The 24,110-nt window shown below is 48.3% G+C and overlaps 1 protein-coding gene and 1 pseudogene across 1 annotated transcript in view; one reads left to right on the top strand and one right to left on the bottom strand.

The window, feature by feature from the left end:
• LOC140849717 (uncharacterized) overlaps nt 1-23,530 on the bottom strand; it is a 39,618-nt gene extending 16,088 nt beyond the window's left edge. The window contains 11 exon segments of the mRNA XM_073238060.1: nt 12,885-12,962; nt 15,276-15,480; nt 16,250-16,320; nt 17,065-17,292; nt 18,515-18,580; nt 18,583-18,627; nt 20,013-20,150; nt 21,645-21,692; nt 22,813-22,983; nt 23,029-23,201; nt 23,404-23,530. Of these exon segments, the coding sequence (XP_073094161.1) occupies nt 12,885-12,962; nt 15,276-15,480; nt 16,250-16,320; nt 17,065-17,292; nt 18,515-18,580; nt 18,583-18,627; nt 20,013-20,150; nt 21,645-21,692; nt 22,813-22,983; nt 23,029-23,201; nt 23,404-23,530 (1,350 nt within the window).
• LOC140849516 (pantothenate kinase 3-like) lies at nt 733-9,849 on the top strand (annotated as a pseudogene).
• Nucleotides 23,531-24,110: the final 580 nt, after the last annotated feature.

Genomic DNA, 24,110 nt, shown 5'->3' with positions numbered 1-24,110 from the left:
TACACTGCAGAAATACATAGGCAGATTTTCCTGTGAAGTTCAAGGCCAAGGTCAAGTTCAAGGCCCTTCCAAGGTCCTGGGAGGAATAGCAACACGCAGTGATTGTTACAACTGTCAGCTTTGTAGGTTTTGAAATTCGTTGTCATTCTTTTCTCAATCTAAGTAAGTTTTCATGTTTGCATCTCATTTCTTATTCATAATTTTGTGTTATTTTTCATAAAGGTTGCCTCCCAAATGGGCTCCAAAACACATAGATTGGCCTTCTGTATGAAGCTATTAAAAAGAATGAAGCTAGTACGGCGGCGGCGGCCTGGGGACCGGGGCCTTTTGTTCGGAGCGGCTGCGGGGGGGCCCGGAGCGGCGAGGCCGGCGGCCTTCCCCAGCTCGCTGGGTCCTGGCCGCCCCTAGCTGGGGTGGAGGGGCCGCCCCTTGGGCCGGGCCTCGCTTCAGGCGCCGCCGCCCCGCCCTAGGCCCGCCCCGCCCGGCCTGAGGGGAGGAACTGGCTGGGCCTCCCCGCGCCGCCCAGCCACCTGCGGAGTTACCGCCGCTACCCTCCGTGGGCCGAACTGGAAACTGCCCTTCGCCCCTCAGGCCGACGCTATGAAGATCAAGGATGTCAAGAAGCCCTGCTTCCTGCTGGTGTCCTTGAAATCCGGGGGTTCCCGGGAGTTGTCACTGTTGTTACAATTAGCGCTTTAGACACACACATGTAACCTTGCTATTGACTTTCCCAGGTTTGGCATGGACATTGGGGGAACTCTAGTGAAGCTGTCATATTTTGAACCAATTGATATCACAGCAGAGGAAGAACAAGAGGAAGTTGACAGCTTAAAAAGTATCCGGAAATATTTGACTTCTAATGTAGCATATGGATCCACTGGTATTCGGGATGTACACCTTGAACTGAAGGATTTAGCACTCTTTGGCCGAAGAGAGAACTTGCACTTTTATCAGATTTCCATCCCAGGACCTGCCTACTTTTATCCAAATGGGGAGAGAGAAAAACTTCTCCACATTACACACGGTGCTATGTGCTACAGGAGGTAGTGCTTACAAGTTTGAAAAAGATTTTCGCACAATTGGAAACCTCCACCTGCACAAACTGGACGAACTTGACTGCCTTGTAAAGGGCTTGCTGTATATAGATTCTGTCAGTTTCAATGGACAAGCAGAGTGCTATTATTTTGCTAATGCCTCAGAACCTGAGCGATGCCAAAAGATGCCTTTTAACCTGGATGATCCTTATCCGCTGCTGGTAGTGAACATTGGTTCGGGAGTCAGTATTTTAGCAGTCCATTCAAAAGACAACTATAAACGAGTAACTGGGACAAGCCTTCAAGGTGGTACCTTTCTGGGTTTATGCAGTTTATTGACGGACTGTGAAAGTTTTGAAGAGACTCTTGAAATGGCATCCAAAGGTGACAGCACCCATGCTGACAAGCTGGTCCGTGATATTTATGGAGGAGATTATGAAAGATTCAGTCTGCCAGGTTGGGCTGTAGTGTTGGATTCCCCTGAGGAAGGCGCTGCCCCAAATCACTCACCAAAGACGTTTCTTGATGCAACAAGCAAGAGGAATTTATTCGGAAGCCAACTAGTTGGGGTCTAAGTCAGCCTGTCGCAGCAGGTCTCAACGAGGACCCTGAGTACTTACAACTAAGTGGTTATATAGGATTTTCTGAGGCATTCAGCCCTAGAGAATTACCATGGTTACAGATTATGTTGTAGTAACAAGATAACAATACTACATAGCAAGATAACAATACTACAAAGGCAGTAATTTTTCAAACCTACGATTTCTGGGTTAGTGCCACGTCCTGGGGGTGCAGCAAGGTAGGGTCAGCTTTTATGCTTAACTAACCGAGAGGTTAGCGCTGCCAGCAGTCATGATTGATTAACTTGTTTTTCCAGAGGAGTTACCTGGTTTCAGTTGTTCCCTCTGAGTCATATATCAGAATGGCTTTTTGGGCTTCAAGATGGCTACTCTTAGGCTAACTTATTTCTCAGGGAGGTTGGGGTCCTACATTCCCCACTTCTTTTTCTGAACATTCTAATCATGGAATGTTGGTGTCTTCTTGATGTGTGAGGGTATGATACTGTTGTCTCAGCATTAGCACCTGCACAGCACTTACTCTTTCTCTAATAAAGGTTATTACTCGATTTAAAATGCAGGGACCTAAGGTGAGGAGCAATATAAAAATAAGCAGGGGTCCTGCCAAAGTGGATATTAGAGTTGTAAGCCATGGGGATCTAGAAAACCAGGATTCAAACAGGCTCTGGTTAGCTTCTCGTTCTCGCTTTCGCTGATCTAATCTTTCTCTTAATTTAGACATTGAGTCTCTTACTACTCCAGTATGGTCTGCATAGAAGCAGCACTCTTCTTTTAGAGCTGCACACAATCCACTTTCTTTTAGAAATAGTAAATCTAACCCTCGTCTATTTTGCAGCACTACTTCAGAGAGAGAGATTAGGGACTTTTCAAGTTTAGAAATAGACTGTTCTATAGTTCTCAAATCTTCATCGATAGCTATTCTTAGTCCTTCATAATGTTGGTTTTCTTGTATAATTGCAGCTGCCCCTGGTCCTACTCCGGCTGCGACTCCTACTCTTAGTAATACAGCTAGAGTGAGTGAGACTGGCTCTCTTTTATACCTTAGTTTAGGTTCTAATTCTGCCACGAATGATAAGTCATCATGATACATTAGTCTGGGTACTAACTGGACTATGATACAGAAATCACGGGAGGAGTTGAAGGCAGAAGTAGAGACACATGGGGTCACTCCAGTGTTACAAGCCCACCATCCCTTGGGAGGAGGGATTAAATACCTGTTTTTACCAGGGAAGGCTATGGGTATGGTCTCATTCTTTCTTCTACAGATAGAGACTCTAGCTGCTGCTAGGGAAAAGGGGCGATGACCGCTCTGGCTGCTTCGTGCTGAGAAGGGGGCGCAGTAAAGGGTGCAGCTAGGTCTCCATCACTGGTCAGTTGAGAGGGCTTCAGAAGGCTGGCGCTTCTATTCTGGGTTTCATTTTTATTACTATTTGCAGTTTTGTGGCTTCTAGGCAAGATAAAACAAATTGTGTTATTAGGTTATGTAGCAACATCTGGAGTTGGATTTTTTATTCTGGAAGGAGGCTACATTATTGAAACGATACTTCTCTCTAAAATCACTCTCATTTTTACTAGAAGTAACTAGGTTAAGAAAATAATTAACAGCTGGCTTGATTATTTGCACAGGTGCAGCAAGAAGAGCAATTGATTACACAGGCTCTTTTAAATATGCTTTGCTGGAACTTTTTGTAAGGAATTTCAGATTGAACTTTTAAAGGCCTCTTGAGGCCAGACAGCCAAGCCAGACTTGCCATCAGGCTTTACCTGCAGTACCTGTAGATTTGGATGAATTCTTCTCTTCTCGAGGTCTCTGCACCTGCCAGGAAGTGACCTTCTTTACTCACCTGGTAAGGCTGCTGGGAACTCTGTAAGCAAGGTACTAGGCCAGTTCTTCCAAGGGGCTTTGTTGGCTTTATAAAGTCAATCTTAGTTCTTTAAAGTTGTTCACATCTGAGTCTATGCACATGTCTCTCAGGTACGACATTCCAGTCAAAGCCCTGGTAGTATAACCAGTGTTCTTAAGTAGTCTTCTCACAAGGAAAGCAGATTCTTATTGAACTCGTGCAAATAAACATACTGCCATGGAATACAAAAACAGTCACTGAAAGTTTTTAAACTCTGGAGGGATCAAGTAGAGAGAAGGATGTTTCAATTCTGCTCATAAAGATAGTCATTTACTAAACTGTTGTCAGTTTAAGAGAACAAGGTTAAAACACTTTACCAGCAACATTTGAAACAAAAAGACACAAAATCATTTTCTTTAGTTTATGTAATCTTATGTAACTAATACCTGTTCTGCTGAAATCTAGTTCTTTACCAGTTTAGGGATAATACTATAAATGACGAAAGACTTACAAATGACAATGGTTAAAGATCTGATGAGAGCTTACTGTAAAACAGTTGACATAAGGAAATTCTGATATTTCTATAATACAAAACATTTAGTAATAAAGTTTACCATCATTCTCTTTGACAGTGCTTTCCTGGTAAATAAATATATATATATCAGATAAATAAGCCAAATTAGTCAAATACTTTCTCTAGTGAGAAAAAATTCTTCTGACATGTTCCAGGGGCCCTCTGGAAAATATCAGAGTTAACTAGAGGTAAAAGCACCTTTTTGCATTTAATTTTTTTAGAACTATCATTACACATTTATTGTCTATATATTCAGCACAGTAAACAAGATATCTTAAAAAGTGGGGCAGCAGGGGAGATTGCTGCTGTCAATTTTTAAAGACAACATACAGAAAGTCAAACTAATTTTAGGTTACTAAGCATTCTTGAGAGAATGGTAGCAGATGGTAGATTCTTCTGCTTTCATCTTCAGGAGGGGAAAAAAGCTACAATAAGAATTCATATTTAGCTGAAAGAACTGTCTAAACTCAAGGCAGAGTATAATATCACCAGGCATACAAAAGACCTGTTAGAGATACATACAAAGAATGAATATGGCTATAGTCAAATTCAACTTAAAAGTTTAAGCAGAATCTCAAATTTAAATGTCTCTTTCTTTCACACAGATATTCAGATATGACCAGAAATATGATTTGAGATGAAAGAGGTCAGGCATTTTACTTCTTCATTTAGGGACTGAGAAATGATGACCTTTGGCTTACAATCAATAGCTTACAAACAGTGAAAATAATAAGAACATAACTCAGCATAAGTGTCTAAGACCAGATACAAAAAAGCAGAGAAAGTGCTTAAGTTTATAGGTCTTCCCTGAAAGCTTCAAGAATATTTTACTCTTTAATAGTAGATATAAGCTGCTATGCAAATTCTATTAAAAGCTCTAAGATTATTTGCATTAAAAAATATGGAGAGTCCCCCATGTTTTTTTTTTAAAACATACAGCATATAAATTAAACAAGAAGACCTGGTGGTTCTCAAAAAATCTATTACAACTTTTCTCAAAAGTGGTCACACGTTCGTCTATCTAAACCTATACAGTGAAACCTGTTTTTCTGGGAGAAACATAATCTTGTCCAGATTCTACAGTTTAATAAATTTTGGTTTGTTAACTAAGTGCATTTAATCAGCTGAAAAAAGCTTTGTTACTATTCTGCTTAGGAATTCAATTTTTCAGGCCATGCAATCAATTTTAATAGCAAAATATTTCAAAGGCAAATAAAGGTTATACAGTTGTTAACAAACTTTAGCTTTTAGTCTCTTTAACATTACGATTTCATGGCAACTCACTGAGACTTTAAGCATGAGAAACTGCTGTGATCTTTCAACATTAAGAGCAGACTAACAGTTAAAGAAAACTGTTTAACTGGAAATGAGATTTTAATTTTGCTGTGCACTTGATATCAAGACTCACTTGCTTTAATTTCACTAGGCACGACTATATCTGTAAGAATATAGTAATTTATTCTTCATTTGCCCCATGGTCCCAAGCACATAAGCCGGTGAGAATTATGCCTGGGCTTGCCTGCGGCTTGACTGGGTTTATCTCCCTAACCCTTCCCCCAAAGCAACAGGCTGAGCGGATCTTCCACAACAAAAGGCACCACGCTGTTTTCTCTCTTTGTCTCTCTTTAAATAAATAGCTGTACTTTAGAACAAAGTTACTTTCTTTTATCACAAAACACATTCTTTAGTATGCAGAAGAGTTTTCATTTTTTATACTTTTTCTTATTAAAACATGCATCTTCTAGCATAGAGAAATGCCCTCTCTATCACTTTAAGCAGTTCTAACCAGAACTCAAAACTATTAGAAACTTCAAGCTCCAGTGAACACTGAGAAGCAGGACACTGCAAACTGTCAAACCAACATTTCCTAGACTGACAAACTTACGAACACATTCTACAATTTCTGCAACCATGAGCTTCACAGCACAATCTCCCAGCAAACACAGAGCACATCTTCTCAACTTAACAAAACTCTAAGGCTTTAAGTTACTACAAAGATTCTCAGGCTGCAGGTAGGCATACACACTGCAACACACAATTAAAAAGGTGTTCACTTGCCACACTTATCCAGCTCACCTACCTGCAACAACTACGCTAGCCTACTCACAAGACCCCCACTGAACACTAGACAAAGCCAAGCTTCTAAGCATTCTATTCTTAAAAGATTTAGCAGATAACATGACTCAAATGACTCTAGGTAAACTCAGGCAGCCGACAACTACCAGGACATGCCCGCCTCAGGCAAACTCAAATTAGCATTAATGCTTAACACTTTTTTATCAGGTTTTCTGGAAGTTTTAGACCACTCAATTTTCACAAGCGCTTGTCTTTAAATCAATTTCATTAATACCATCCGGAGGTAGAAAGATATATTCATTTACACACTTAGGGGGTTGTCTGAGTCTGTCCCATTGTCAGTATAACAATTATTAGGCACATGAAAGACACAAAAAACAGAGACACACACAGATTAGACACACAGCGGCCGCTTTTTGTTTTTTCTCAGATTTTCAAACAGAAACCGAAAGGAATCAGAGGGTTGATATTCCTGGCGCCTGAAAATCAACCCTATCTCATCAGATTCACCTTGCCAGAAAAACAGACGGGAGGCTACCAGGCGTCCCTGGCCTCCCAACCTCCCTGGGGCATCCCCCAGGGTTGCAGCCTGCGGTGCTCTAGTACGTCTACCGACCGCAGTCACAGCCCCTTTACGGGATTGAGATGGCTGCCAGACAGCGGGTACCCTTCAGAACTCCGACCGGTCTCACTGAAACAGAAAACAGAACACATACAACTCAAGGCGCCACTAATCTTACCTCTTCCTCCAAGAGCGACTTCGGGAGTGAAGCGGGGTGGACGCCCGATCCCGGACGAGCCCCCAAATGTTGGATTCCCCTGAGGAAGGCGCTGCCCCAAATCACTCACCAAAGACGTTTCTTGATGCAACAAGCAAGAGGAATTTATTCGGAAGCCAACTAGTTGGGGTCCAAGTCAGCCTGTCGCAGCAGGTCTCAACGAGGACCCTGAGTACTTACAACTAAGTGGTTATATAGGATTTTCTGAGGCATTCAGCCCTAGAGAATTACCATGGTTACAGATTATGTTGTAGTAACAAGATAACAATACTACATAGCAAGATAACAATACTACAAAGGCAGTAATTTTTCAAACCTACGATTTCTGGGTTAGTGCCACGTCCTGGGGGTGCAGCAAGGTAGGGTCAGCTTTTATGCTTAACTAACCGAGAGGTTAGCGCTGCCAGCAGTCATGATTGATTAACTTGTTTTTCCAGAGGAGTTACCTGGTTTCAGTTGTTCCCTCTGAGTCATATATCAGAATGGCTTTTTGGGCTTCAAGATGGCTACTCTTAGGCTAACTTATTTCTCAGGGAGGTTGGGGTCCTACAGTAGCATCTAGTTTTGGGAATATGATTTATAAGGAGAAGCAAGAATCTATTAGTAAAGAAGATCTAGCAAGAGCTACTTTAGTTACTATCACCAATAACATTGGTTCTGTGGCACGAATGTGTCCTGTTAATGAGAAAATAAACAGAGTTGTCTTTGTTGGGAACTTTTTACATGTCTATATTCTCTCGATGAAACTTTTGGCATATGCACTGGACTACTGGTCAAAAGGTCAGCTGAAAGCATTGTTTCTAGAGCACAAGGGATACTTTGGAGCAGTTGGTGCACTTCTTGGGCTGCCAAATTTCAGCTAAAACATCAGGTTTCTCTCTGCTAATAAATGTCATCCAAGAGGAACTGACAACCAGAAGCATTATTACTGGATTATTGTCACTGAGAACCAAAGGATAAAAGAGTAGCTCCATTCCTGTTGATATTTAAATGTCAAAATGGTAAGCTGCTAAATGTTGCCATATTAAAAGAGAACCTGGTAACGTGAATTATTTCTAATTGAAATGCTTTCTCTTCTGTATATAAGCAGTGTTAATTTCTTAAATGCAAGATAGCCTCTGATTATTGAGCTCCCTCTTAAAGATTTTCTATTTATTTTATGTAGCCAACATTGCAATGCTGTATGCTCAAATACAAATCTTAAAGTCTCAGAAATGTTTAACTCATGAAGATAATTGAATCTCAATATTTGTTACAAGTCTGTTGTATGTGTGTTTTGGTTACTAGTAAGCAGACAGTAGCATACCCTGTTTCAAAACTATTGAAATAGCAATCAAAGATGATCATTTTTATGTGATTTTAGAGATGTTAAGGCAACATTATTATTACCGTTTTCCTAACATATACTCCCCAAAAGCATGTTTGTTGTGATCTTTCCCTAAAATTACTTTTTTCAAATGCCATAGTTTAATTGAAATAGTATGTTACATAATAACCTGAATTTAAAAATGAATCTTCGAAAATGCACATAAATGATGATACTGCACTTTATGTTATGAGTAAATCAATACAGTTCAAAATGTTTAATATTTTTTAATTGGGGGTTTTATTACTTATTTGAAAGTCTGTTCAACGAGGTTCAGGGCTATTCCAACAGAATATGGTTTGCATGCATTGGTAGAGCCCTGTGCTCTTTCTATACCACATTTACCTTAGGCTTAAATGAGTCATTTGTGTTTAATTAGGTCTGTCTGAACTATTAAAGCTAAAGACTTAATTCTATTATGAATAGCAACAAAATCTATTATTATTAACAGATGTTATGGAAATCTAAGAGTTGTTCCAAAATTCTGGGAGTCTGAGACAGTACTGCAGAATTTTAAAAGGATCAGTGTTTCATATGTTCTGGTAGTAACAGCATTACAGTTCCAAAATTTGTAAAACCTTTTGCCTTGGAGTTTGTTCTCTAATTAAAGTCATTTTTTATAATGTAAAAAAAAAGAAAAGAAAAAAGAAAAATGAAGCTGATTCACCTGTACTGAGAGGAAAAGTCCATGGTACATTACTAGGTTAAAACAAGAAAAAAGCAAACAGCTGGGCTATGGTCTCAAATGCTCCCAGTTTGGGTTGAAATCAAAACCATACCTGTGTGTACAGCATATAGGAAAATAACAATAAATCTCAGAGATACACATTTACTTCTTTATAGTAGTTGTTGTCATTTTTTAAGGAAATTTGAAAATTTTTGTCATCAGCATTCTCCAGATCATTTCTCCTAAAATGTGATTCCTCACAGCTGTACAGGATTCCCCTAAGTGATGCATGTGCCATGAAGATCTCCAGATGGCATGTGCCATTTCTGAACTGGGGGAAGCCAAGGCTTTCTTCACAACCCTTCCCGATCCAGCCTGGGGCAGCCAGAGCAGGATGAAGGTGAATGAGCGGTAGGGACTGTGGCAGGCCTGGAGAAGGCCAGGGGCCATGGCACCACATGGTCAGGGCTGTGTAGCCAGGGTCAGGAGTGGGCACAGTGAAGAGAGGCACCGACAGGATGCTGGGCCCTGCACAGGACAGAGCAGGACCCACACGGCCAGGAGGCAGCTAACCAACGCTATTCCTTCTGCACTCTGCACCCAGCCCCCAACACCTCAAACATATCCCCCTGCCCATTTTGGAAAGAACTCCTGAACAAAGTTGGGCATCCCAGCCTCACTCAGCCCAGTGGTTCCAGACGGTTCTCAGCCACAGGGGACTAACGGTCTCCCTGGAGACTCGTTCAGAAGCTGAGCCTACACATGAGCTTGACTTCATAGCTTTCAGAGCAATTTGCCACTCTCCACCGATTTGTCCTTCACCCCTAGGGAGGCAGCCGAGGACTGGGGCTTCACCTGCACACTGTAAGGGACACAGCTTTGCCTGAATCCATGTCCTTGCCTCCTTTCCAGCGTCCTTTCTGTCTTACCCATGCTCTTCTGACATGGCCAGACAGAAATGGTGGGAGGAGAGGCCTGACAGGTAAGACCCCCTGAAATGTCCTTTCCCCAGCCCACCCTCACCCCCTCATCCACTAAGGAAAGCCTGGGACCAAGGGTGACCCAAGAGCTGGGGACGATCTTCAGGACACCATTCTGAGAAGTTTCCCTCTGTCCACTGTCCAGCTCCCCAGAGGAAAAGGACTTTGCTACTTGAGGAGTAGTAGGGTGGGAGGCAGAACACTGAGAAGCCAGAGTGGGCCACCATTACACAGTGACTCACACACACACACACACCACACCCCCTACCATAGTGCCTGAAATCTCACCAACAGACATTCAGTCCTTTGCATATAACTTGCCGGGCAAAAATTCAATCAAGTTTCATGTTACAAATCCATATGACACACATCTGGTCAGATAAAAAGCCCAAGGTATTCCCAACAGTGACAGTGACAAAGAGATAAGGACTCAGACTTTAAAAACAAACAGCTCTGAAAGCAGGTCCTGGCTCAGCCATTTTCTGGCAGTGAGAATTCTGGGCAGATCACTCCACCTTGTGGAGCCTCGGTTGTCTTATCTATAAAATGGGAATAATAATAGTATATACCTATCAGGACTGTTTTAGGGACAAAATAAAAATAATTCATGTAAACTTTTAACAGATTTAATGATATAATTAATAATAGATGTATTATAGAATGTATAACAAATAATGTAACTGAAGAGCTCAATAAATATTAGCTGTTCTTTATATTATTATTAGACTGAAATATGACACAACACATCAAAAACTTCCCAAGAATGCATTTCTACTCCTACAGTTTTATACCTGGGAAACAGACAAGAGATCCAGAATTTATGTACAAGGATGCTCATGGCAATACTGCTTACAAAGGCAAAACCTAGAAACCTAATCGGCCGTCAGCAACAGCAGTCTGGCTAGATAAATAAAATAATTCATTTTTAGGTCACAAAATAATATAATTTATTTAATAGACTATGCATAGCAAACACCAGAACACTATGCAACTACTGAAAGGAAAGCTGTGGGTCCATAAACATCACCGCAAAAAAATGCCATCAGGTGTTGGATGAAAAAGAGCAAGTGGCTGAATAATATATATAATACGATATTACTTAGTGAAAAAATATCGACAGGTACATATATGCATTCATACATGTCTGTGCTTGCACATGCCCAGAAAAAAGCCTAGGAGAACACATCTTAACAGCAATTGCCTCTGGAGATTTAGGAGGGAGGTAGCCATTCTTTCACTTCACTCATTCCTATGAGGCTGGAATTGTTTAGTTTGAATGAAGGACACATATCACTTTTTAATTAGAGGGAGAAGGAGAGAAGGGCTATTTCTTGAACACCCCAAATAAGCTCCCTGTGAGAGCCTTTGTGCCTGTGGGTCCCTGTGCCTGGGTCACTGTCCCTCCAGATAGCCGCAGGCTTCACGCTCTGTGCAAATGCCACTTCCTCTGTAAAGCCCACCCTGACCACCCTATTTAAACAGCAGTACCCTCTCCCCCTCCCATGCCATTCTCCCTACCTCTTCCTAGTTTTCTTGTTCTCCATCGTACTCGCTCACCCTATGACCTCCCACTTATTTTACTGGCTGGTTCATTATCTGTCTCACCCTGACTAGAAGGTCAGCTCCAGGAGGGCACAGGCTTTCGTCTCATTCACCTGTGCCTCTCCAGTGCCTGGCAAGGGGCAAATGCTCAACGAGTAACTGTGTGTACCCTCAAAATCTCAATCATATATAAACTACTCACAGGCATGGTAGTACAGCCTAGAGAACAGAGTCAACAATCCTGTAACATCTTTCTATGCTGATAGTAACCGCACTAGCTGGGGTGAGCATCTAATAATGCAGATAACTGTCAAATCACTGTTGTGTACTTGAGACCAATATACTATTGTATATTAACTATTCAATAAAAAAATAATAATAACTATCTGTGCCCTGACAGGACTCGTCACAGTCAAAGGTGGGGCTCTGATTCATCTACCTTGGTCCAATTCTCGGACTGAAAGAGATGCGGTCTCATGAGCAATTCTGCTTCTAGGAGTCCATCCTTCTGACACACTCACACAAGTGCACAGAAATTTACGTACAAGGATGTTCAATGTATTGCCATCATGAAAGTTAAGAACTGGAACTAACCTGTATGTCTATCAATAGAATACTGACTTAGTAGATTACAGCACATTTAAACTATTGGGTATTATGCAATTATTTGAAAAAATAAGATAACAAATATTAAGCCAAGTCTAAATTACTGATATGAAAGCATTATGATATGCAGTTAAATTTTTTCAAAAAGCAAATGGCAGGACATAGCTACAATTTTACGTCAGTGGTCTGAAAAGTTAAAGGACAGAGGCTAAACCAACCCTGCTCTGTGGGGTACCACCCCCACGTTCTCCAGTCCCTGGTCCCTAGAAGGGACTAAGGGGAGAGTTCTTCCACGCCCTAACACACCTATACTTTGTTTTTTCACTGGTCTCATGGTAGGGACTTAGGAAATCCACATAATCTCTGAATGTCTATATCTTTGCAGATGAAAGCTGCAAGGGGCCTTAGGAGTCACCTCATCCAGCAGTGACAGCACAGTAAGGGGAGTCCATGGTCAGAAGCAGAAAGATACAGGAGGAAGGGAGAGCACAGGTGACCGATCCCTGCACAGGTGTCATACCAAACACCCCCGCAGGGCACAGAAGGGCATTTTTAACAGTGGACTCTGGAAATGGTCCTGCCTCCCAGTTCCAGCCCACCAACCAGGAAGGGACACTGCTCATCGCCCTAGACAGGCCCCACACACCCAGGAGCTTCCCCCAGGCACAGCAGCCCTGAAGCTGGAATCCTGAGTGGTTCCATCATCTCCACCATGCCTTTCCATGCCCTAGGGAGAACCAGGCTGGACCCTCCAGGCCCCCCGGCACAGCGTGTCCCAGCCCCTTTCCAACAGCTTGCCCCCAGCTCACACCCCACGCCCTGCCTGGGGAGAGCCAACCTTCTCCACCGATGGGTGGGATTGCAGCAACATCTTCTGGAATTCCCCTTTGCTCCTTTCATTCTCTTGGATAACTGTCTACCTGCCATGGGGATTTGGCAACATCTTGGGGCTGCCAGTGCTGAGAGGTTTCTGGATAGCAAAACGGGACTCCCAGGTCATCATGAGGGCTTCTCCCACCCTACGGAGGATCAGAGACCAGAGGCAGATGCTCAAAGGGTGGCCGCCCCAGCCCCACTCGGTAGACAGTGCACCACCCTGTGAAGGCACAGCGGGGCTAACGGTGCTGGGCGTGACACACTGATGCTGAGTAGTCTCCACGTTAAGTTAACAGCAGCTTCTGCTCTCAGGGCAGAGGTTTGAGTTTGCCTTTGGGGAAGCCCCCCTTCGTTGTTCTAGAAGAGACACCCTTGCCTTGCCAAAGGTGAGAATAAAGGGATGCGCACTCATTGCTCTAGAAGACTTGAATGCAGGCTGCAACCCTGATATTTCAAAGATGGTATCAGTGTCTTACAGTAATGGACAGCGTGTATATCCCACAGCAGAATTGCGTCCTCGTAGGTCATGTATACCACGGTCTAGACTGCCATCTGCATGACAAGAATTGTGTGTTTGGGGAAGGTGGGGTTTCTCTTTCAGGCCTCAGCTCCCAGGAATGGGAATCAGACTTCAATTCCTGAGACAATCTGAAAGGCTCCCCAAGCCCCACACAAGAGATTGCTGTATTACCTGCTTAGGTTCAAACCACCCTGTGAATAGGGGAAGGATAGCTCCCCTGTTCTTTCTCTCTACTCCTCCCAAAATGGGACCATCAGTCAAACCTGGAAAGGTTAGTCCTGGGGCACAGACAAGGGCTCAGATGGGCGGGAAGTGGTTTGCTTGCCTCTGGGCATCAGGCCCTGGGCACCTGGTCTCCAGGCTGGTGATGCTTTTTGGAGGAGGTAGGCAGGCCTGGTGGCTCACCTCTGCCATGAGCTGGAGCATGCTGAAAAAGGATCTAACCTCTAGCTGTAGTTCTCTGGGTTGTCTTCTCTCCAGGCCCTGCCCCCAAGCTTCCAGAAACTGGTATCTGGTATTGCCAATGCTCTGGAAGGGACCCTGCCCAGGTTGAAGCAGGCTAGACAAGGTGGGCTAATCAGGAGGTGCCCGGCCCAGCCCTCAGTGCTCAAGACAGGTGAGCTGATAGATCTAAATGTGCTCTGGAAAGTGTCTGAATAGGAAAAGAAACACACAACAGGTGGACTCAGGGAGCTGGACAGTGAAGGTGGCCACCTGGCTCGGCTCTTGCTCCCACCCGCAGGGGCACAGGCCCATCTGGCTCTTTGTCTCTGGGGTCGTCTGGCTCCTTGTCTCTAGGGCATCACATCACTGGGGGGGCTGACATCAGGTTCCGCCTCAGGCTGACGTTTGCCGCAGTCTTGGCACTGGGGCCCTGGAGCTGCGTGGGGGTTTTGTATGCCCATCTCTTGTGCCCCACACAGGGCTTGCTGGGCCTGGAACTCTCAACCAGACATTCGTCTACTTCTTGCACCTGTGTCAGGAAGAGAGTGGCCCCTGGAGCACTACAATGTCCCAGAGGGAAAATTAATGCCCAATGCCAATACCAGAGGACCCTCTGGGTACCAGGCCTTAATGCCCAGAAACCAAGTGCCCTTAAAAGCATCAAGCCTTGGACAAGGAGCTTATATTACCTTGACCCCTGGCCAGTCATTGATGCACTAAGTACAACTAGGCATGAGCCTGCTCCCCTCAGGGACTCAGCTTCCCCACCTGTAAAATGGACAGTAGTTTCCAAATATTTTTGAGGTTGTTTTTCATCTTAAGGAAAGCTCCAAAGTATAAAAGCAGTTTTTAAAAACTGTGCTGCACTGGGAACAGCTCCTGAAATAGCCTGCAAGCATCTCTCCCCAAAATGTTTGGGAAACTACTAGATGAAGTGACTTCAGAGTCCCCTTCCAGTTTTAATCTGGAAAGATATGGTTAATTCAGAGACTGTATGGGTTTCCTAAGTCCCTACCGTGAGCCCAGTGAGCCTGGAGAGGTAATGTGCAATGGTGATGGGTTAGTTGGGAGCCAGCTTCAAGGAAAGAGTAATCTACTAGAGGGAACACGGCTGGCTCCACCAGAGTCAGATTGCCCTGGTTTGGATTTATCACTTCCTAGCTGTGTGACCTTAGACAAGATGCTTAACCTCTCTGTGCCTTGGTTTGCTCATCTACCAAATGAGGATGATTATAGAAACCACCACCTGCCTACCTAGCTCCCACCCTCCTCCAGAACAAGTGGCCACCATCCTCTCTACTTCCTGGGGTGCTCCCTACTGCCTAGGCCCTACGAGATTCACCCACAGCTGAGAGAGGCGAAAGGAGAGTGTGTCCCTGCTGACCAGACCTCCTTGGGTGACTGGGGCAAGGCGCTCACAGAGGCATAGAAACCGAAGATGGGCTTGAACGTGTTGATGTTCCAGAAGAGGATGTCCCCACTGCAAGAGGAGGTCCCGAGACACTGGCTCTGGTACGTGGCCATGCTCAGGATGTCCTCCCTGTGGAAGGTCTGCCAGTGGTGGGACAGGAGCACAGGCCTGGTCTTGTGGATCCTGCACGCATGGCCAGAGGCAGGGGGGCAAGAGCTCAGCCTTCACGGTCCACTGGGGGAAACTCAAGGCCTTTGGGATCCCAGGAGCTGACTCAGAAGACACCCTCGGGTGTCAGAGAGGGACTGAAGCTCTGTTCCTCTGACCTCACCTACTAAGTGCTTGCTACAAGGCCCTGTCCTGGGAGTTGGACAAAAACAAACCCGACACATTCGCCCCATTCAGTGACCTGAGTAAGGATTGAAGGTTAGAGCAGGGAAAGCCATGGCCCTAGAAAGGCCCTCCGACGAGGAAGGGGCCTGGCCCAGGCTGTTCCCTCTGCCTGGAATGCTCCTCTTACCCCAGGTGCTCACTGCTTCACTGAGACTCCTCCTGCCCACTCTTCAGGTCACACCTCACCCCTGACCTCTTCAGATGAGCCTTTTCTGATCACTCCTGAGACTAATTCAGAGACCTGTACTTGTTTTGCACAGCACTCATTATGAATGCCGTTATTTGATTAGTGTCTGCCTCCCCTTAGACACTCCAGGAAGATGGAGACTCCACTCTTGTTTATACCCATCTGCAGCACCTTGCACAAACTCTAGAATATATTGACCTCAAGGGGTGAGGATGAATGGATGGATGGGCAGATGAAGCATTGGACGCTGCCCACCACTTATTTCCTGCCTAGTGTTCCAACCACAAGCAAAGCTGGAATGGCGGAAGCTGTCTAAATGAGAGAGGGAACAGTCAGTCGCCCTTATTACCTGCATGTACCCTTGCTACTCACATGAAGTACGTGATTCTCCTACTCCACCCAGTCACGCAGAATACTTTGTTCATATGGATAATCCCGCTAATCTGTTGAAAATGAAAGAAAGCCAAAGTCTAAGGCACCTCAGAGAAAATGGTTCTGGGCCCCGAATGCCTTCCTAACTGTACTAAGCAAGAAGTCAAAACTCCCCAGGAGGGTGAGAATTCCCTAGAGTGCCTTCACATCCCATTAACTCATTAGATGAACTTGGAGGAGGTAGAAAACGTAGATATCCATGTCTGTTTTATAGGGCAATAAGTGGGAAACAGACAAGTGACTTGGTTAAGGTCAAACAACTGAGTGATAGGATCTGAACCAGTACTCAGATCCCTAGCTTCTTGGCCAAGTGCTCCATCTGAGTTGGTTAAAGGACTGTCATAGGGATAGGAGTGCTCAAGTCCCAAAGTGGGACTGCTCTGTGGAGTGGCTTTGGCTTATGCCATACCCACAGACTGTCCCTATAACCCTGTCAGGCAATTCCCAATAGGGGTGAACAGGGTGGCTCTGAATCACCTGACCCCACTGCTAGAAATGCCAACCAAAGTTCTCATACATGGGGTAGGAAATGCTAACAAACTAGAAAAGCAGGGTAGTTACCATTCGTAGGACACTTATTAGGGACAGGCACAGTTACCTACCTTTACTTCATGCACAAGGACACAGAGGCTCAGGGAGCTATGAAGCCTGGCAGTGCCTGTGCACAGCTGTTAAGGGCAGCATAAAACATAGTGTATCCCAGGGTCATGGGGGCTGTGCTTTGCTTCTTAAGAGGCCCCCTGAATCACACTGACCTCCAGCTGGTCTGGGTTGGGGAAGGTGAGCAGGCATTCACCAGTGCTGTAGTTCCACATCTTTACGGTGCCATCACGCAAACGCGTGAGCAGGTCCCGCTCTGACTCTTCCAAGGACATCACGGTCAGCTCCACGTGCTGGTCACGAGTCACAGAAAACTCCACCCTACTCCTGCCTGTCACAGTCTCCCACACATTCACCATGCCATTCAGGCAGCCGCTTACCACCTGTGGGGAAGCACACAACTGGGGATCCTGGAGAGGAGAGTGTCCCCACTCCCACAGGTGGCTTCTGCCTGTCATGGCTGGGACTAGCTCAACACCCCTCCATACATTGAGAAGACAGGCATTCAGGGCTCTCCTGATGCCAGATAAGACACTCTTGTAAACTGGCCTTCCTCTGCTCTGTGCACAGGGCAGTACCAACAGGCACAGCTCTTATGGAAGGAACAAGATAGGAGAAATCCCCTTTAACTTGGAAATAGAATGTATCAGAATCTATGCAGAGAAAATCATCTCTAATTCAGAAAAGACATTTACTGAAGCATTAATCATGGGGTGGTGGGATGAAAGGCAGGGAAACCTACAGGAAATAGGCTAACTTTCCCCTAAGTAGGGACATGTTGAGAGTAAAGGATGGTCACCTCATACAACACATTTTGCTGCCATTACAGCCCTTGCTACAGTAGTGGTAGGTGAGTTCTCTTTCTGACCACCGCTCCTCCTGAAAACATCTGAAAAAGCCTGAGAGGTAGGGGGGTGCTAAAACCAGCTGAAGGCGTGCGGGAGACCTAAAGTGTGTAGTCCGGTGGTGCCAGGAGCCCAGACGAGAGGGGAGTGCAGAGACGGGAGCTCTGGTCTTGGGTGGCCGAAGCTGCAGCAGATGCAGCCTGCCCTGCCCAGATCCCAGGCCAGGAAAGGCATCCCAGGGGAAGGAGGCAGTGGTCCCAAGAACCCTCTCTGTCCCCACACTTCAGAAATCATGTCCCCACACCACGTGCCCAGTTGCCCTGCTCAATGCAGAGATCTCTTCTCGGGATCAGTGAGCTACCCACAGCCTGGGCCTCTCTTTCGTCCCACAGTGGACAAAGTCCAAGAACAGCTCCCCTAGAAAGTGGTGCCCAGGATCAGAACCCCCCTGGGAACCTAGCAGAGCAGCCCACACCTAGCACACCATCTCCCACTCATGGAGAGATGCTGCCTGTGGGAACCGACCTGAGGCGGTGGCCAGGCTGCAGGTCAGAGGAGGCAGGAGATCCACTGGCCGAGTGGCGGACCTCCCACCTCACCACTGGCCAAGCCTCCACCAAGCTGCCGGCCGTGAGAGTTCGCCCCACCCCACCACGGGCACTGACTGCCCCTTGGCTGATGATTCAGACACATCGGGAGGTCTGGGTCCTGCCTGTGTCACCAGGAACGCCTGCCCCAGAGACGAGCATGGCCCACTCACCTGCTTCAAATTCGTGTTGTACAGGATGGCGCACAGGGGTGAGCTGTAAGTGTGGTCTTCTCCCATCCATTCCCACGCCCCTGGGTCTCCAAGTACCCTTTTAGGATTCCAATCTGTAAGCAAGGAGAGGGGCAGAGAGCTGGGCAGTCAGAGGGCTCTGCCCTCAGTGACTGTGCCCAGGGAGAGATTTTTCAGACATTAAGACATCCAGACTGTGCACACGCCTGAGCCAGCCAGGCCCCTCAGCTCCCCAGCATGACTCTCACCCCTACTCCGTGGCCTCTACTCCCTGAGATCAGGACTCCCAAACCCTAGTGTTCTCATAACCCCCAAAGGCCAAGACCAAGTTCCCTCATGACTTCAGAGGAGTTTAAAGCCTTGATCTGATGTCCCTCCTCTGGGAAGCCTTCCCTGACTACCCTCTGCCCTGGGCCTATCTAAGGATCAATGTCTCTGTGCTCCACGAGCCACCTAACACATCTTCATGACAACACATGGCATTTTGTACTGAAATTCTCTGTTCTCCTTCTACTCTGTAGATTCCTTGAGGGATGGGACAGTGTCTAATTAATGTATTTTCTGCTCCTGACAAACAGCAGGGATTTGATAATGTGTGATGACCTGAAATGAGCTTCAAAAGCCTACTTAATTCAACAAATGCTTGCAGCCACTCTGGCACTCAGCAGAGATGTAGGGACCCATGAAACTCACTATCTGGGGAGAGCCAGTCAGGGGCACAAGGCTGGCATGTGTGCCAGGGTGGCTGGCCAACAGGGAGTACAGGCCTCTGTGGAGCTACCCCTTCCTCCCAACCACAAATGACACCTCATCAGCCTTCCTAGAACCTCCCATCCACTGGCTGCCCATTGTCCAGGCCTCTCCTAAATCCCATCTTGTCGTTAGGCCCCACACCACCCTGGACAGTCAGCCCCTTGTGCTTCTCCCATATATCTTGTCCTCTGGGGGCAGGGGCAGGACACAGGGCACATGGGCACCAGCTAAGTCACAGCTCACAGACAGTCTTCACATCAGTTCTCTCCAAGTCCTCTCCAGAGGGACTGCTCAGGTGTGGGCCCTGCCTTCCTGGAGGGAAGTCATGATTTAGCAGGCAAGTCCCAAGAGACAGACAGGACAGTTATGAGGGCCAATACTGAGGGGAAGGCATGGGGCCAAGGGAGCTTAGTGGGGAGGCTCCTGACCCAGCGTGGGGATCAGGCCGGGCTTCCAGGAGGAGAGTCTGGAGGATGCACAGATCAGGAAAAGAGCAGCATCTGAGAGGGTGACAGGCTGGGGGCCTAGAAACAGTCTTCCAGGAAATCCCAAGAGATGGGATCCTCATGGGAAAGCCACACTCTCAGCTTCGTCCTCATGGCGTAAATAAAGCACCGTCTCGGGAGGGACAGGACATGACCATCCCTTGGGTGTCCTGGGGGACACAGACCCTGGCCACAGTGGCCACCCTCTATGTGTAGCCACGCCCCTGCTGCACAGCACTCACTGAAAAGGTGCTGCAGACCAGGGTGTTGTCGTTGGGGTGGAAGTAGGCACAGGTGACAGGGCAGCTTCCCGGGGCAAACAGCTTTCCACAGAAGGGCTGGTGGCATATGTGGTCCTGCAAGTCCCACACATGGATATTCTGCCGGGGAGGAAACAGGCAGAGGCCACAAGTGGGTCCTCAGGGATGCAGCTGGCACGTGAGGCTGTGGGGTGCTCATGGCAGCAGGGCCAGGAGTCCACGGCACCAGCACTTCCAACACACCCACCACACCACATGTCTGCCACCCACCGTACCCCTACAGCAGGGATGTTCCCATGCTCAGTTGTGGAGATCGAGGCTCAGTCACAGAGCCTTCCCCAGGGCCTCTCCCCTGCTCAAGCAGGGCCAGGCAGCTATGACCATGAGGATCTCAGCAAGCCCATCCCTGTGCCCACTCCAGCCTCCGGGCCTACGGCAGAGGTGATGACGTCCGGCTCCCAGGGCTGCCAGCTGCTGGGAGAACTCGACAACAGCAGGTGTCAGGCGTGTGGGGAGGATGGCTGGGTGACCCCAAGGGTCCTGCCAATTCTCAATCTATTGAGTCCCAGAAGACACAAAACTGTCCCCTGAAGGGGGCACCTGGAACCATGGGCCCGCATCCCCACACTGGCCAGAATGCCGAGCAGCCCAGCAGATGGTTCCCTGAGCCAAGAGTTCCAGAGAAACAAGGTGCCAGGACCTGAGCCAGGAGCCAGGCATTTGAGAAAGGTCCTGTCAGGCCGTGAGGGCCAGGGCTCCCGGAAAGGGTCGCTGCAAACGTGAGAGGTCCACTTGGGTTGAAGGGGAGGGGTAGGGCAGGGGACTAGCTCCCATGTGTTATAGTGTGCACCTACTGTGTGCCAGACAGGACACTGCTCTTTTACCAGCAGTCTCCTCTAAACTACTCAACTCCCTGTTCTACGGAGAAGACTGAGACGCAGAAAAGGCCTTGCGCAGCACCACAGAGGAAGAAGCCAGGCTGGGCTTCCTGGGAACGCAGCTCCAGTGGACTGCTCAGAGCTGGCCTCAGGCCTGTAGCGGGGGCTGTTAGAGCCCCCCACCTCTAGCGGCTTCCACCCAGAGACCTCCCTCCAGGATGTGGCAGGTAGGGGGCACCAACCGAGCTGGCTGTCCGCTGAGCATGCAGTTTCCCAGAATCGAACACTGCAGAATCCAGTCACGGCAGCACAGCACTGAACAGGCAGTCACCTCCACCAGCCTGCCCCTCATGCTTCTGCTCATGCATCCCAAGCCCCATTTTAGTCTCAGCTAGCTGTGATTAAGCACCCAAAATGAGACACACACTAAAACATATCTTTAAAATTTCCACACTTTCTGCATGAGACCAAAATCTAGCTGTCCCTGGACTTAAAATTCTGAATTTGGGAGGCATGTGGATCTGGGTGGAGGCCCCATATGTATGGAAGTCAAGAGATGGGATCCTTGAGGTCACCACCCAATCTTCAGCCCAAGGTCTCTGACTGAATGGGGTGCTGTCCTGTGGAACCACAGCCGTCCAAAACCTCCCTGACTAGGGGGGTCCAGGGAGACCAGGGGTCCAGGCCTAAACCCCTGCCCTGGGCAGCCAGTCAGGCCACGTGCGCACAAGCTCACCTGGGACTCTTCCTCTTCCCTCTGCCCAGGGTCCCGGCAGAGCAATTGCTAAGAACAGGGAGGAGCGGGCGAGAAGGCCCCTGCAGGGGGACCTCGAGGTATGACGCAGGCAGAGCTCCTTTCACAAGAAAGGTACCCAGCCCTTGGAACTCCTGAACACTTACTGCTCAGATGCCAAGTTCTGGTTTAAATGAACAAGGAGAACCACAGGCTCAACAAGCCCCAGGGCTTGAATGAAAGCCACGATTATGCTGCTGGGTGTCCCTTCAGGCAAGATCTGATCACAGTCATCCTGGACGCCCTGTGGGCCCCTCGGCAGTAGGCTGGATATGCCCTTTGTCATTGATGAGCAAGAAACCTGGGAAAGTTACTCATCTCAGAGACTTGGTTTGCTCATCTATGGAGACAATAGCAACTTCGGGGGAGTTCGGGGGAGACGGGACAGTGTGCGGCCTGGCAGGAGCCACGCGAAGTTCTTTCCTGGTCATGCTGGAGTCGACATAGCCTACACTACCAAGGGACTTCCGAATTTGGGGCAAAACTGGTACTAGTGGGAGCAGCCTCTCTGGCCATCCACCTCTAGCCTTCCAGAGCCCACTCTGGGGATGCCCACACTCTCAGGAAGTGGCTGCTGGACTGTTGCTCAGTCTCATTAGGACTGACAGAAAGGGGGCCACCTCCAGATGCTTGTGCTGGAGATGGGCCCTCTGGGAATGCACAGGGCTTGCCCTCCACAGGAAGACATCTGGGTGAATCGGGGATGCGGGGAGTCGGAGAAACCCGTTCTCAGTGCCGAGGTGTTCTTCTCTGTTGCCTGGCCTGTGGGGTCCCAGCCACGTCCGATCAGACCACCTTGGCGCCCCAGTCACCAGGCCCAGCTGCCCTTCTGACTGATGGAGGGACAAGGATCTTCCCCGGGCATGCACCTGGGGACAAGGAGAATGCCTCCCCAGGCTGGGACAAAGTGGCTAGTAAACACCCAGGCCCTCCACAGCTGGAACCTCACACGCAGCCCATGGGTCCCCCCTAGTAGCAGGGGTGGCTGCCTACATTGGTGTGCTGGGAAAGCACAGGGACTTGAGAGCCTGGAGTCTGTTTTCATCAACCAGAAGCTTCTCCTGCAGCCTCGCAGCCTCCTGCTTGCTCTGGACTTCTGCCCATGCAGCACCTGGTCATCCAGCACCTTCCTCTTGGCCACGGAGATCTGCTCCTTGAAAGACTCGATGGCCTGTGACTGCCCCCGGTACTCCACAGCCAGCTTCTCCAGCTCGTGCACCTGCAGCTCGGCATCGCGGCACCCGTCCTGGGCCTCTTGCAGCTCCAGCCGGGGCTGGGCAGCCTGCACCTCCAGCTGGGCCCACCAGTGCTACTGTAGCCCAGCCACCTCATCCTGGGCCTCCTGCGGCTTCTGCCGCAGGCCCTCCTTCTCCTTCATGTGCATGGCCGTCTCGATGCTGCGCTTGGCCCGCAGGTTGCCCGGCTCCAGCTGGTGCTCCATCTTGATGCCCTCCATCCCTAACTTCAGCTCTCCGTTCTCCTTCTGCTGGGCCCCAGGGCCTTAGTTCAGGGTGGCCTTGAGGTCCTCCAGGGACTTCTGGTGGTCCAAGGGCAGTGAGTCCAGCTAGGACTTCCAGTTGTCCATGAGCCCCATTTCTCGCTGGTGGCCTGCTGGACTTTCCGCCACTCCTGCGTGTACTTCTCGTTGGCCACCCGGAGCTTTTCCACCTCCGCCTGGTAGGCCCTCAGGGCCCTCTCGTACTTGTCCCGCAGCACTGCTCTCTGCTCTCCCTCTGGTGCTCCTTGCTGGCCAACAGAAGCCGCTCCCGTGGCTGCAGTGTTTCGGCAGCCTCCGGGTGGGCGGCGGGCGGCGGGCGGCGGGCGGCCATCCCGAGTGCATTAAGCACTGCTGCAGCTCCTCGATCTCGCCGCGTCGCAGGGTCAGCTCCTCCTCCAGCTGCGGCACCCGCGACTTTTCGGCCACTGTGCTCAGCCACCGGGGAGAGAGGAAGGCTGGGGTCAATGGGCTGTCTGAGGACTCCACAGGGGCAAGGCGGGGCCTCCCCACTCAAGGGCCCCAGCCCCAGTGGGGGTGGGCCACAGGAAGGGAAGGGCGCCCACCTCCACCTGAGTGCCGGCTGTCTGTGGCCCTGCCTGCCACAGCCTCCAGGAAGACTTCCCTGGCTTGTACCCCAGTGATTCAAGGAGTCAACTGTCCTTGCTGCCCAAGGTGGCTTGGACAAAGCAGCAGTTATGGCTTTCTCTACGTTCATTCTCTTTTTAAAGAGCAGAGATGACACGGAATTTTGCATTGTCCTGCTCTTGGAAGGTCCCCAGACAGTTGGGGTTGAATCACAGGGGCCGTCCGGAGGGCGTGGCCAAGGAAGGGTTTAATGCCTAAAGCAGAACAAAATTCGTGCTCCCAGACCCACCTTCTGATGGAAAACCCTGAGATGAGAAGCTTCATCC

Source organism: Manis javanica, chromosome 5, assembly GCF_040802235.1.
Source record: "Manis javanica isolate MJ-LG chromosome 5, MJ_LKY, whole genome shotgun sequence".
NCBI classification, from domain to species: Eukaryota; Metazoa; Chordata; class Mammalia; order Pholidota; family Manidae; genus Manis; species Manis javanica.
The sequence above is the reverse complement of the archived record's forward strand: the minus strand, read 5'-3'. Positions and strand labels throughout refer to the sequence as shown.